The 15,059-nt window shown below is 41.6% G+C and overlaps 1 protein-coding gene and 1 long non-coding RNA gene across 3 annotated transcripts in view; one reads left to right on the top strand and one right to left on the bottom strand.

The window, feature by feature from the left end:
* The window catches only part of LOC130282648 (uncharacterized), a 62,884-nt gene extending 61,363 nt beyond the window's left edge, over positions 1 to 1,521 (top strand). The window contains exon 3 of the long non-coding RNA XR_008846475.1: positions 61 to 1,521. This is a non-coding gene — a long non-coding RNA (uncharacterized LOC130282648). The remainder of the gene's footprint in view (positions 1 to 60) is intronic.
* TCIRG1 (T cell immune regulator 1, ATPase H+ transporting V0 subunit a3) overlaps positions 1 to 15,059 on the bottom strand; it is a 550,359-nt gene that overhangs the window by 494,470 nt on the left and 40,830 nt on the right. For both annotated transcript variants that reach the window (XM_056531100.1, XM_056531098.1), the window contains exons 3-5: positions 10,874 to 10,952; positions 10,573 to 10,802; positions 8,763 to 8,848 (exon numbers count right to left, since the gene is read on the bottom strand). In XM_056531100.1, coding sequence (XP_056387075.1) covers positions 8,763 to 8,848; positions 10,573 to 10,802; positions 10,874 to 10,952 — 395 coding nt within the window. The remainder of the gene's footprint in view (positions 1 to 8,762; positions 8,849 to 10,572; positions 10,803 to 10,873; positions 10,953 to 15,059) is intronic.

The raw sequence follows: 15,059 nt of genomic DNA, 5'->3' as shown, positions 1-15,059 counted from the left end.
GGCATTGTGTTATTTATATCTTAAGTTTCAATTTGATTACTGCTTGTTTTTGTTTTTCAGCAGCAAGAAGAAGAGGAGGACAAAGACGACTATCAGCAACCAACATCCAGCCACCCATGAAGAAACCCAGAGCATCATGTGCATTGGCTGAGCTGCTTGGACAAACTTTTTCCTTTGACAAACACAATTGAGCACAAAAATCTGCACATGATGTTGCAGCAACTGAAGTTAGAATGTTTAGAGATGAAACACGCTTGCCTCTCAATGATGACCCTCTTGACTGGTGGAGGAAGCACATTGCAGAGTATCCTCACATAGGTAGAGTAGCAAAGTGTTTCCTCTGCATCCCTGGTACAAGTGTCTCTGCAGAACGAGTTTTCTTCACTGCAGGAGACATTGTGTCTGCACAAAGAAGTGTCCTTAAAGCTGGGCATGTAGATCAGCTTGTGTTCCTCAACAAGAATCTTAAGATGAAGAAAAAATAAGCTCAGTAGCTCACATGTTCCATTCCAGGCGTTGGCGTTTGTTATACTGCAAACATGTTTTGCTGACGTTGCACTTTTAACAGTGTAGGGTTTTATAATAGTTGTCTAACTTGTCTTACAAAGTCTACTACAGCTGTACATATTCTGCAGAAACACTTGTACCAGGGATGCAGACAAAACACTTTGTAGTGTACTCTACCTTTTTGAGGAGGATACTCTACTATTCCAGGCGTTGGCCTTTGTTTTATATTGCACAGATGTTTTGCTGTGCCTGTTGCACTTTTAAGTGTAGAGTTTATACAGTAATTGTTGTGTTACTGTTATTAATAACAGTAAGACAACTATAATAAACTCTACACTTAAAAGTGCAACAGCTAAACCTCTGTGCAGTATAAAAAAAAAAGTCCTGGAATAGCAGAGTATCCTCCTCACATTGGATTAGAATATTGCGCATAATGGCCCAGATTTATCAAACTGTGCGACAGAAAAAAAATAGAGAAATTTTCCCCCAGCAACCAATCACAGCTCAGCTAACGAGCTCTGGTAAAGTGAAAACTGAGCTGTGATTGGTTGCTGTGGGGAAATCTCTCCACTTTTTCTCTCACACAGTTTGATAAATCTGGGCCAATGAGTTTTCTCCACTGCAGGAGACATTGTGTCTGCACAAAGAAGTGTCTTTATAGCTGGGCATGTAGATCAGCTTGTGTTCCTCAACAAGAATCTTAGTAGATTACATAACATTACAATGCAAAAAAATACCTTGCATGTTCCATCCTTTTATACTTACTTATAGTCATGTCATAGGAGCTATTCCAGGTGATAGCCTTATACTCATAGTACTCCACACAAATGTTTTGCTGTTGCACTTCTAAGTTTAGGGTTTCATAATAGTTGTCTAACTTGTACCACGTCTAGTATGTACTTATTCTGCAGAGACACTTGTAGCAGGGAGGCAGACAAAACACTTTGCTAGTACTGTGAGGAGGATAGTCTGCTATTCCAGACATTGGCCTTTCTTAAAATGAAAGGCAGATGATCCAGCACTATTTCTATGCAGCTTTATTGAAAACACAACACACAGGTAAAACCAGCCTGAACTCAGTTCAGGCTGGTTTTACCTGTGTGCTGTGTTTTCAATAAAGCTGCATAGAAATAGTGCTGGATCATCTGCCTTTCATTTTCGTTGCTGGTGTTGGCTGGACACCGATCCGGGCACATTACAGGGGATTGGAGAGCTGGTGTTTACACGTGGACTCTGCATTGGCCTTTCTTATACTGCAACTGCACAGATGTTCAGCTGTTGCACTTTTCAAAACATCTGTGCAGTTGCAGTATAAGAAAGGCCAATGTCTGGAGTAGCAGACTATCCTCCTCACATGGGATTAGAATATTGCAGAACGAGTTTTCTCCACTGCAGGAGACATTGTGTCTTCACAAAGTGTCCTTATAGCTGGGCATGTAGATCAGCTTGTGTTCCTCATCAAGAACCAGCATCAATGCATAAAAAACCCTCACACGTTCCATATGTTTAAGTTCATAGTGATGACATCTGTCATGTCATAAGAGCTATTCCAGGCGTTTGCCTTTCTGCAAACATGTTTTGCTGTTGCACTTTTATGTTTAGGGTAAATAGTTGTCTAAGGCTGGGTCCACACTACGTTTTGTCCCATACGGCAGGGGGGAGCTAAAAGCTCGCGCTCCCGTATGTGACCGTATGCGCTCCCGTATGCCATTCATTTCAATGAGCCGACCGGAGTGAAACGTTCGGTCCGGTCGGCTCATTTTTGCGCCGTATGCGCTTTTACAACCGGACCTAAAACCGTGGTTGACCACAGTTTTAGGTCCGGTTGTAAAAGTGCATACGGCGCAAAAATGAGCCGACCGGAACGAACGTTTCACTCCGGTCGGCTCATTGAAATGAATGACATACGGGAGCGCATACGGTAACATACGGGAGCGCGAGCTTTTAGCTCCCCCCTGCCGTATGCGCTCCCGTATGGGACAAAACGTAGTGTGGACCCAGCCTAACTTGTACTACGTCAACTACTGTACTTAATCTGCAGAAACACTTGTAGCAGGGATGCAGACAAAACACTTTGCTAGAACTCTCTTACTCTGTGAGGAGGAAGATACTCTGCTATTCTAGGCATTGGCCTTTTTTGTGTTAATGCTCTCACCGCTGTTTTCCTATTACACTAGTGTAGAGTTTATATAGTTGTCTCGACTCTTACTGTGCTACTAGTACAGTAAGGCAACTATAAAAAAAACTCTACACCAGTGCAACAGCAAAACAGCTGTGCAGTATAACAAAGGCCAACGCCTGGAATAGCAGAGTAGTAGTATGTGTGAGGACTAGGATTATGGATACTCTGCTATTCCAGGCATTGGCCTTTTGTGTTCCTGAACAGATATTTTGCTGTTGCACCTTTAAGTGTAGAGTTTGTCTACTGTTATATATTGCACCTTAAAGGAACATTTAACAGTTGAAGTTGGTAGCCTTTATGTTAACTCTGAAAATGCATTAAAGCAGGATTGCACTTTATTTTATTTTTTTGTAAAAAGCATACTGGAAGGAATAACCTTATTTATAAGGCACTTGCGTTGGTATTTTATTTATGTTATACAGAATTGTATTTATTTGTGAAATCTAGTATCAAACCTCTGCTAAGCTGTCAAAAAGTATTGGTGTAAAAAAAAAGGTTTGCTATAAAAAAAAAAAAAAAAAAAAAAAAACAATCCTGCAAGCACAAGAGTTTGTTGCTTAAACACTTGTTTGACTTTGTAAGTCCTCATTGTTCTTAAGAAAAAAATAAATGTATATTTAATACAGTACATCTTTGTGTGAATGTAGTATTGATGTGTAGAATAAGTTTTCCCAAGCTTTTAATAGGGAATATCGCGATATATCGCCAACATGACAGTATCGCGATATATCGAATCGCCACCCTGGTATCGCGATTCACACCCCTACTGGAAAGGCTCTCAACCAAGAGCCATAAGGGGAACCCTCCATCCCAACTTTGCGGGACATTGCTTCCAAGGCCCCCTCCACCAGCATCCATCCAGAAGATGGATGAGCTCCAAGTTTCCCAAGGGACAGGAAACCACTGGGGCCTAGGAGAGATGCACTTTCTTTTAAGCTTCGGGTATCCTGTCCCTGGGGGAGGAGTCTATCTCTCTGGTGGTGCTGTCGTGACGGGGTGGAAAAAGCAAAAAAAATTTAACAAATTCTTCTCCACAGTATTCACGGAGGACAATGAAATGCCAGGTAAAATACATTGAGATAAGGTAAACTGCACCAGTACAAGTCACCTGTCTAATCCAGGAAGAAGTACAGTCCCGTCTACAAAAAATCTACATAGACAAATAACCAGGCCCAGATGGCATTCACCCTCATGTTCTAAAGTAATTAAGTAATGTAAATAGACAGACCCCTATTTTTAAGGACCTTAAGGACCGGGGGGGTTTTCCGTTTTTGCATTTTCGTTTTTTGCTCCTTGCCTTTAAAAAATCATAACTCTTTAAATTTTGCACCTAAAAATACATATGATGGCTTATTTTTTACGCCACCAATTCTACTTTGTAATGACGTCAGTCATTTTGCCCAAAAATCTACGGTGAAACTGAAAAAAAAAATCATTGAGAGATAAAATTGAAAAAAAAGCCGCAGTTTTGTAACTTTTGGGGGCTTCCGTTTTTCCGTAGTACATTTTTCGGTAAAAATGACACCTGATATTTATTCTGTAGGTCCATACGGTTAAAATAATACCCTACTTATATAGGTTTGATTTTGTCGTACTTCTGTAAAAAATCCTAACTTTATGCAGGAAAATGAATACGTTTAAAATTGTCATTTCTGACCCCTATAACTTTTTTATTTTTCCGCGTATGAGGCGGTATGGGGGCTTTTTATTTGCGCTGTGATCTGAAGTTGTTAACAGTACCATTTTTGCATTGACAGGACTTATTCATTCATTTTTTCATGATATAAAAAGTGACCAAAAATGCACTATTTTGGACTTTGGAATTTTTTTGCGCGCACGCCATTGACCGTGCGGTTTAATTAACAATATATTTTTATAATTTGGACATTTCCGCACGCGGCGAAACCATATATGTTTATTTTTATTTACACTATTTTTATGGGAAAAGGGGGTGATTCAAACTTTTAATAGGGAAGGGGTTAAATGATCTTTATTAATTTTTTTTCACTTTTTTTTGCAGTGTTATAGGTCCCATAGGGACCTATAACACTGCACACACTGATCTTTCACATTGATCCCTGGTTTCTCATAAGAAACCAGTGATCGATGATTCTGCCGCTTGACTGCTCATGCCTGGATCTCAGGCACTGAGCAGTCATTTGGCGATCGGAAAGAGAGGAGGGAGGTAGGGATCCTCCTGCTGTCCTGTAAGCTGTTCGGGATTTCACCGCACCTATCCCGAACAGCCCACTGAGCTAACCGGCAAACTTTCACTTTCGACGCGGCGTTCAACTTTGAATGCCGCGTCTAAAGGGTTAACAGCGCGCGGCACTGCGATCAATGCCGCGCGCTATTAGCCACAGGTCCCGGTTGTTAGAGGCCGGGCCCGACCCGCTATGATGCGGGGCCACGCGTTATAGATTGGGAGCGGACACATGACGTTCCAGTAAGTCATGTGTCCTTAAGGGGTTAATATTCAGGGACTCTATGGTAACAGGGACTGCTCCCCAGGACTGGCGCATGGCAAATGTGGTGCCAATATTTAAAGGTGACCCTGGGAATTATAGGCCTGTTCGTTTAACCTCCGTTGTATGTAAATTGTTTGAGGGTTTCTTAAGGGATGCTATTTTGGAGTATCTTGATAAAAATAGATGTATGACTCCATATCAGCATTGCTTTATGAGGGATTGGTCCTTTCAAACTAATCTGTTCAGCTTTTATAAGGACATGAGCTCCAGACTGGAACAGGGGGAAATCGCTGGATGTTGTATAGCTTGATTTTTCCAATGCATTTGATATAGTGCCACATAAAAGGTTGGTGCATAAAATGAGAAGGATGGGGCTGGGGGAGAATGTTTGCAAGTGGGTAAGTAACTCGCTCAGTGATAGGAGACAAATCGTATGCATGATATATAATTGACTTAATATGATTAACAAAGTTGTTAATATAAAAGTATGACAAAATACTAGTTTTTGCTGTATTATGAGGTGGATGTCATCTATTGCCGATTTTTCTTGATAGTAACAGCTATTAACGTAACTTAGGTAATGCAGTGTAGGAAATTGTATCCCCTGTGTGAACATAGAGGTGTGACCACTGGAACCCCTGCGATTTTCTGCCTGACGCTCCGGCTCCCCTTGTGCACATGGCCCTCCATTTCATCTGTATGGGAGAGCCTGAAGGGGAGTAGGAAAAATCTAAACCTTGTCTTATTTTGTGTATCAGGACAAGAGGATTGTCATGAGGGACAAAAATAGAAACATAGAATGTGTCAGCAGATAAGAGCCATTTTGCCCATCTAGTCTGCCCAATATTCTGAATATTATCAATAGTACATGGCCGTATTTTATATGAAGGATAGCCATATGCTTATCCAATGCATGCTTAAACTTCTTCACTGTATTTGCAGCTACCACTTCTGCAGGAATGCTATTCCATGCGTTAATAATGATAATAGGGAGGTTGTCACGGGCGATCAAGAGAAGGCGGAGCTACTGAATGGGTTCTTTAGTTCTGTATATACTAGGGAAGAAGGAGGAGCTGACATTGGACAGGTCAATGCTGGTAACACATGATGTAATGTACTGAACTGGCTTAATGTAGAGATGGTACAAGGTAAGTTAAATGTAAGCAAATCTCCAGGGCCAGATGGATTGCACCCAAGAGTTCTTAGAGAACTAAGTTCAGTAATATCTGTACCCCTGTTCATGATATTTAGAGATTCACTGGTGTCTGGTATTGTGCCAAGGGACTGGCGCAAGGCGAATGTGGTGCCAATCTTCAAAAAGGGCTCTAGGTCTTCCCCAGGAAACTATAGACCGGTAAGTTTAACGTGCATTGTGGGTAAATTGTTTGAAGGACTTATAAGGGATTACATACAGGAATACATAGGGGATAATTGTATTATAAGTGATAACCAACATGGGTTTACTAACGATAGAAGTTGTCAAACCAATCTAATTTGCTTTTATAAAGAGGTGAGTAGAAGCCTTGACAGAGGAATGGCTGTGGATATAGAGGGACATTTATCAATGTTTGCTTATGTATTCTTTTTTTAGTGATTTTTTTCCTTACTTTTTTATTGCTTATGTGTGACTTATTTATCAACTGGTTTTAGCCTGTTGATAATTTTCTTTCACGTAAGCAATTTTTCCTTTTTTACTTTGGTAGTAGCTTTTTCTGCTTCATGTTTGAGCTGGAGTAAATTTAGTAAATTTTTAACCCTGTTGCGACTTTTTTTTGCGCAGTTGCGACTGTCGCAGTTAATAAATACCTGACTACCCGTAGTCCATTTTAAAATTATTACTACATAGATAATTTTTGGAAAACTTGCTTTTCTCGCTTTCCAGTCAAAATGTTGCACGAAAAATCACGTAGTCGCAGTTGCGACAATTTTGCGACAATTGTAGTAAAGAAAACCTGACTAAACCCGTTGATAAATGTCCATAATAGTGTTTCTGGATTTTGCTAAAGCGTTTGATACTGTCCCTCATAGACGTCTGACAGGTAAGTTAAGGTCTTTGGGTTTGGAAATTTTAGTTTGTAACTGGATTGAACACTGGCTCATGGATCGTACCCAGAGAGTGGTGGTCAATGATTCGAACTCTGATTGGTCCCCAGTTATTAGTGGTGTACCCCAAGGTTCTGTACTGGGACCGCTGTTTAATTTATTTATCAATGATATAGAGGATGGCATTAACAGCTCTGTTTCTATCTTTGCAGATGACACCAAGCTTTGAAGCACGGTACAGTCTATAGAGGATGTGTATAGGTTACAAGATGACTTGGATAGACTAAGTGTCTGGGCATCCACTTGACAAATGAGGTTCAATGTGGATAAATGTAAAGTTATGCATCTGGGTACTAATAACCTGCATGCGTCGTATGTCTTAGGGGGGATTAAACTGGCAGAGTCACTGGTAGAGAAGGATCTGGGTGTACTTGTAGATCACAGACTACAGAATAGCATGCAATGTCAGGCTGCTGCTTCCAAGGCCGGCAGGATATTGTCATGTATAAAAAGAGGCATGGACTCGAGGGACAGGGACATAATACTCCCCATTTATAAAGCATTGGTACGGCCTCACCTGGAATATGCTGTTCAGTTTTGGGCACCAGTCCATAAAAGGGACACTGTGGAGCTGGAAAGGGTGCAGAGACGCGCGACTAAACTAATATGGGGCATGGAACATCTTAGCTATGAGGAGCGATTAAAGGAGTTACAATTGTTTAGTCTTGAGAAGAGACGTTTAAGGGGGGGATATGATAAAGTATATTAATGGCCCATACAAAAAATATGGAGAAAAACTGTTCCAGGTTTAACCCCCCCCAAAGGACGAGGGGGCACTCCCTCCGTCTGGAGAAGAAAAAGTTTAGTCTCAAGGGGCGACACGCCTTCTTTACCATGAGAACTGTGAACTTATGGAACAGTCTACCTAAGGAACTGGTCACAGCAGGAAACATTAACAGCTTTAAAACAGGATTAGATACATATACATAAAATATACATATATATTATCATAAACAATAAGGGCTAAAATAGCTATTTTGGGTTAAAAAAAGTGGAAAAAAACTATCAAAAATGTATGTCAAAAATAGTAGCAATAAAATGTACAGCTTGTCACACAAAAACTCTCACTATTCGGTCAGACAAAAAAAAAAAAAAAGTTATGACTGGTAACACAAAAATAGTAAAAAAAGAAGGTTTTGTTGTGAAAAGATGAAGAGGAAAAAACAGTGCATAACATAAATTTTATTAATTACCAAGAAAACCTAACTGCTCCCAGTAATAAAACATGAATCTGATTATTGGAAACACAAGGAAATAATTTTTTTTTTTTTTTTTTTTTTTTAAGCGTACACATGAACACAGGCAGTTTTTTGGGCAATAGGATCATAGAAATTTTGCTCTTAACCACTAAACCTTATGGACATAAGGTGCAATTTTAGCTAGTTATCCTGTCAGTATATTTTTGACTGTGGTAGGGACCCCTACTCCTGAAAAATATTTACACAGCTGAAAAAAAAATTCTGTCCGATGCTGCACAGTATGTCACTACAAAGATAACTCACCTTACTCTGAGGTCGTGTCTGGAAGCTACTGTAGGGTCAATCATGGGGTCTGTGTCTGCTTGTTCTCTCCAGGACTCAGACTCTGGCTATAGAAAACCCAAGATGCATTTCATATAAGAATTACACACAACAGCATTTAGCTGTGTAGAGAAAAAGTGCTTATACTTTATTCCTACATATCTAATACTAAAATGTTTTTACCACCATTTAAGATAAGTGTAGGATTGCAGGGATCCAACTGCTGGGTCACCTGCGACCTGCACAACGGTGACCCAAGTCTCCAGTTGTAACTAAGCAGCACCCAGCACCACATTCAGTGTCTATTGCAGCTGCCAGTAATAAGTAAAAAAGCTGTTCTCTTATCTAGGTCAGTTCTTATGGATAGTGTGAATGGAGTGGCAGTGTGCGCGCACACATACACATGACCCCCACTCTTTGATTGAAGACTTAGGCCCTTGTTCCGGAGATCATAATGGGTCCTTCAGGAGGACCCCTGTGACGATTAACTTATTCTCTATCATGTGGACTGGGATAAGTCTTAATGGTGGGACAACCTCTTTAAATAATGGAAAGAAACCGGTTTTGATGAAGCGCTGCCCAGTGGGTGGTCAGAAAAGGAGGACTCGGGTGGCACAGGACAATGAATACTTTATTGGTGAAGTTGGGACAACGCGTTTCGGCATCCACTGATGCCTTCCTCAGGTCCAATTACAGTTCCCAGTTCTAGTGGTTGCTAGGTTCTGGGTTGCTGGAGAGGAGTCCTGTGTGTGCAGCCTTGCCGTCTCGGTCCATCAACAGCGTATTTCACACTGTGGGAAATTCACCTGACCGTGAAAAAAGGCTATGGCTTTTACTAGCAGAAACATGGGGATACCCCGCTGCAAGCCACGTGTGTGCAGTAAGATTTTGAGGAGGCCCAGCGTTCCAACAGGACTATGATGAAAACGCACTACATACAGGGCTGCTGCGGGGTAGCCCTTTGTGTCTACTCACAGCAGAATCCGCAGAGTATTTCCTGCATTGTGAAAAACGCTGCAGATACATTTTGTGTGACCCTATTTGTTGCCAATGTCAGGAGTGCTGAGGAAGTTAAAGAAGCACTCTGGCAATTTTTTTAATTTATTTTTTTGCCCATATCATGCATGCTGAGGCAGCAGTGCTGGAATCTATGCTGTTTGCTACTCTAATTTGATCATGTGATCATCAGTTTGACAATTAACTCTAAAAATTTGTATTTTGTAAAAAAAAAAATATATATATATTAAAATAAAAAAAATAAAAAGCTGTGTGCACACAGCCGAAATTCTTCTTAAAACCCCAAAATTTTTTAGTGATTATAGGTTACATTGAAAAAGAAAACACATCAAAACTGTGCAAAATGTGCACTAACAAGTCTAGTGTAATGAGCTCACCTGCCAGATCAGCTAAAATAGATAAGCAGAAGGCATGCACAAGAGCCTTTACACTATTCTCTAATAGCCCATGCTGCACTATATGAGAAAGTATTTTGCACGCAAAGCAGTGCTTCTTTAACTGTGTTTAAAAAAGAAATAAATGAGTTGAGGCAATGGGAAGTGAGCTCTTGATATAGGGCTAAAAGGGGTAACTGGTTAATGTAAAAAAGTCTTATTAAAGAAAGGCACCAAAGAGTGAATGCAAAGATTCTTTTACATTCAATATACACAGTTTCTTTGAATAAGTTATACCCACTTATATTAGTAAATGATAATGACATTATCTTAAAAAGGTATTTGTAAGATACAAGTTTATAAAAAAATAAATAAACAAACACAATGACTGGGGCACTCACCAGTGGTCCTGTGAACCTTTGACTTTCTCGTAGTATATTGGCGTACTCACACAGCTCACGCAAACGTTCCCGCAGAGTTTGTCTGTTGCTGGAAACTTCTCTTAGCTCTTTGGTCAGTTGCTCAGATTCCTCTTGTATTCTCAGTGCATCTTTGGGCAAAGGTGCATGTGGAGGAGCTGAGGTGACCGGTATCTTCATACCAGCTTTGCGCAGTTCCTGTTCTAGGTACCCTGAAAAGAATAATGGGATTATAAATAGTCATAATAGCATACAAAATTACATGACAGTACAATTAACTTACCAAAAGTGGTTTCCATATCATCACAACGCCTGACCTCTGACACATAGCGACGCTGGAAGGCATTAATATTCTGATTGAGCTGAAAATTGAAAAATGGTGGAATTGTGAGAACTGACCATTATTTCCAGATATATTATGTCAGGATCCTCATACTGATTCAGAAATATTAACACTACCCCATCACATGCAGATGTGTTTTTTAGTAGTATATGCCCTACTGCTTTCCCCTCCATCATCTGCTCACATGCATCTTGCCTACACACCAAAAGATTAAAACAATCATTCCATTAAAAGGAATACTCTGTCTAACTTTCTGGCACCAGTTGATTTAAAAAAAAAAAAAAAAAAAAAAAAAAGTTTTTCACCAGATTTGTAAATTACCTCTAAAAAATAAAATAAAAAAAATCTTAATCCTTCCAGTACTTATCAGTTGCTGTATGCTCCACAGGAAGTTCTGTTCTTTTTTAATTTGTTTTCTGTCTGAGCACAGTGCTCTCTGCCATGGACACCTCTGTCCATTTCAGGAACAGTCAAGAGCAGGAACAAATCCCCATAGCAAACCTATTCTGCTCTTGACAGTTCCTGAGACAGAGGTGTCAGCAGAGATCACTGTGCAGAAAACAAATACACAAAGAAAAGAACTTCCTGTGGAGCATACAGAAGCTGATATGTTCTGGAAAGATTTTTAAATAGAAGTAATTCACAAATCTGTTTAATGTTCTGGCACCAGTTGATTAGAAAAAAAAAAAAAAATTTTCACAGGAGTACCCCTTTAACCACTTAAGTACCTGGCTCCCTGGTACTCAAGACCCAGGGCGTACACCTGTGGGAATTCCGGTCCCTGGCGGGGTCCAGACCAGGATACCTGCTGATATCGTTCAGTAAAAAAAATTAAAAAAAAAATTCCACAGGAATACACTTTTAACCACATAGGGACCCAGGGCGTACAGGTACCTCTTCACTTCCGGTGATGCGGGTCACGTGTGACCCGCTGACCCGGATGACCCGGAGATACATGCTGATTGGGGGGGTATCCCTATCACCCAGTGTATCTATGGGGAGGTGTCGATTCCCACACACACACACACACACAGGCATACACTTTTCGGTAGCAGAGGCATACACTTTTCTTGCCTCCGAATCTGTCAGTGAGGACGAGGAAGATCCTACATTCCTGTGTTCTTCCTTATCATCTAGTGCTGACGATGATCTCCTCCCCCCCCCCCCCCCCCCCCCAGAAGGCGTCCGAGACGCCGCCAGGCAAGGCCATGCACCCCCATGATAGTGGCCCAGTGGCTGGCACTACTAGGAGTCCGACCCCCCAGATAAGATTACCGGAGCCCCATTCCGGTGAACCTGTCTGGAGACCCCCAGAGGCTTATCAGTTACGGATTCCAGAGTTTGGCACGGCTGGATTTACTGAAATTGACTTTGTTATTTTTTAGTGACCGCTTTGTCAATCTGATGGTGGAGCAGACAAATCTGTACGCCCAGCAGTTCATCACCCGACACTCATTCTTTTTTGGCCAGGTCCAATGAATGGTACACCATTGATGCAGCAGAAATTAGGACATTTTGGGGCCTCGTGCTGCATATGGGCCTGGTCAAAAAGCCTAGTGTCAGACAGTACTGGAGCGGGGAAGTCCTATACCAGACCCCGCTTTACAGTATGGTCATGACACGGAAGCGGTTCGAGGCCATTAGGAAATGCCTCCATTACACTGATAATGAGGCATGTCCATCCCAAAGCCTATGACCGGCTTTACAAAGTGAGGCCGGTCATCGATCACTTTGGGGCCAAATTGTTGGAGCCCTACGTACCCTTCAGGGAGCTCTCTGTAGATGAGTCTGATCAGTTTTAAGGGGAGACTCATATTCCACCAGTATATTCCCTCGAAGCTGGTGCGGTATGGCTTGAAGCTCTACAAACTGTGAGAGTACCTCCGGGTACACTTACAAGTTTAGAGTATATGAGGGATGAGATTCCTGTATTGAACCCCCAGAATGTCCCCCCACTCTGGGTGTTAGCGGGAAAATAGTTTGGGACCTTGTGCACCCATTTCTGGATAAGGGTTACTACGTGTACGTGGATAACTTTTATACCAGCATCCCTCTGTTCACATCCCTTGCCGCCGGATCCACTTCCGCTTGTGGGACCGTGCGGAAAAGCCAGAGACACCTCCCTCTAAATTTTGTTAAGATACCTATGCCCAAGTGTGAGTCCCGTGCCCTTACCCATGAAAACCTGTTTCTGGTCAGGTATAAGGATAAGAGGGATGTGCGAGGTACCACAACAACTGTCCTCAAACCCGATTGTATTCTGGACTACAATCGGTATATGGGGGGAGTTGATCTTTCTTATCAAGTCCTCAAGCCATACAACGCCATGTGGAAAACACGGTTATGTTACAAAAAAGTTGCAGTCTACCTTGGTACAGGTTGCCATGTACAACTCTTTTGTACTGTCCCAGTATGCTGCCAACACAGGGACATACCTTCAGTTCCAAGAAGAAATCCTAAAGGTCCTGATCTTTGCTGACCAGGAAAGAGCAGGACGGAGTTCCCAAGGAACTGAAGCAATAGGTGCCAGGATCGTCCCAGGCCAACACTTTCCAGGTGAAGTCCCCCACACTGGAAAGAAGGGACGATCCCAGAAAAAAAATGCAGAGTGTGTCACAAGAGGGGGATACGGTAGGACGCCACCACTCAATGTGACACTTGCCCCGATCATCCTGGCCTCTGCAATAAAAACTGATTCAGGGAGTATCACACTTCCATGCAGTACTAAATTTTCCCTTTTCATTTTAATTTCCCATAATTTGACCTCAATGCACCAAGTTCAGAGTACATTCCAAGTTTTAACCTCATGTAAATTGCCCCAAAAAAATGGTTTCATTGGAAAAAAAAAACATGAAACTGATAAGACCTCTGGGGGTATTTTTTCCAAAAATAGGTCATGGGTCACAGTTACTATCATCGGGGACTTTTTATGTTGCCTCAAATGCGCAGCACTCTCTCTCCACCTGAGCGCATTTGAGGCAACAGGTTAGGGACGGCCACACACATCCCATTCCCAGAATGAGGATTCAGAGCATAGGGTTTGGGGTGGGCATATTTTTTAGTTTTGGCTATGCTCTGGGTCATCATTCTGGGAACATAACCTGTTTTATAATTTTATGTCCCACTGTACCCCACTTTAGTTAGTGTACCCAAGTTATTTACCCCATGTAATGCCCCTTGAGGGGGGTCCCACTGTTCTGCTTTCATAGGCAGCAATGCAGAAGCTCAAGGCCCTGACTGGGCTTCTGCTCCTAAGAGAACGGTGTGCACTCGCAGAGCTGCTAACATCCAGATGAGGTATTTCCTTACTCCAAAGAAATGTATTTACACATTTATGGTGACATTTTCTCCTATTACCACTTGTGAAAATGAAAGACTTGGGGTCATCCCAGCATTTTAGTGTAAAAAAAAATAAAATTTATCCTTTTCACATCCCTCTTTAATGAACATTTATCAAACACACACACACACACGTGGGGTGTTACGGCTCACTGTAATCCTTGTTACGTGCCTTGAGGAGTGTAATTTCCAAAATAGTATGCCATGCGTTTTTTTTTTTTTTTTTGCTGTTCTGGCACCATAGGGGCTTCCTAAATGCAACATGCCCACCCCATTTCAGCAAAATTTGCAAATGGGAAAGCTTTGTAGCGCACCCGCAGTGCACTTGACGTCCACAAATTGAGTATTTCCATACTCGGAAGAGATGGGGTTACACATTTTGGGAGCATTTTCTCCTATTACCCCTTGTAAAAATGTAAAATTTGGGGGAAAAACTGCATTTTAGTGAAAAAAAATGATAATTTACACATCCAAATTTAACGATAGGTTGTCAAACACCTGTGTGGTGTTAAGGCTCACTGGACCCCTTGTTACGTTCCTTGAAGGGTGTAGTATCCTAAACAGTATGCCATGTGTTTTGTTTTTTTTGCTGTTCTGGCACCATAGGGGCTTCCTAAATGTGACATGCCCCCGCAAAAACTCCAAAATCCCACTGTCGCTCCTTTCCTTCTGAGCCCTCTACTGTGCCCGCCGGACACTTGACATACACATATGAGGTATTTCCTTACTTGAGAGAAATTGGGTTACACATTTTAGGAAGATTTCTCTCCTTTTACCCCTTGTAAAA

The sequence above is a fragment of the Hyla sarda genome, chromosome 7 (genome assembly GCF_029499605.1).
Source record: "Hyla sarda isolate aHylSar1 chromosome 7, aHylSar1.hap1, whole genome shotgun sequence".
NCBI lineage: Eukaryota > Metazoa > Chordata > Amphibia > Anura > Hylidae > Hyla > Hyla sarda.
The sequence above is the reverse complement of the archived record's forward strand: the minus strand, read 5'-3'. Positions and strand labels throughout refer to the sequence as shown.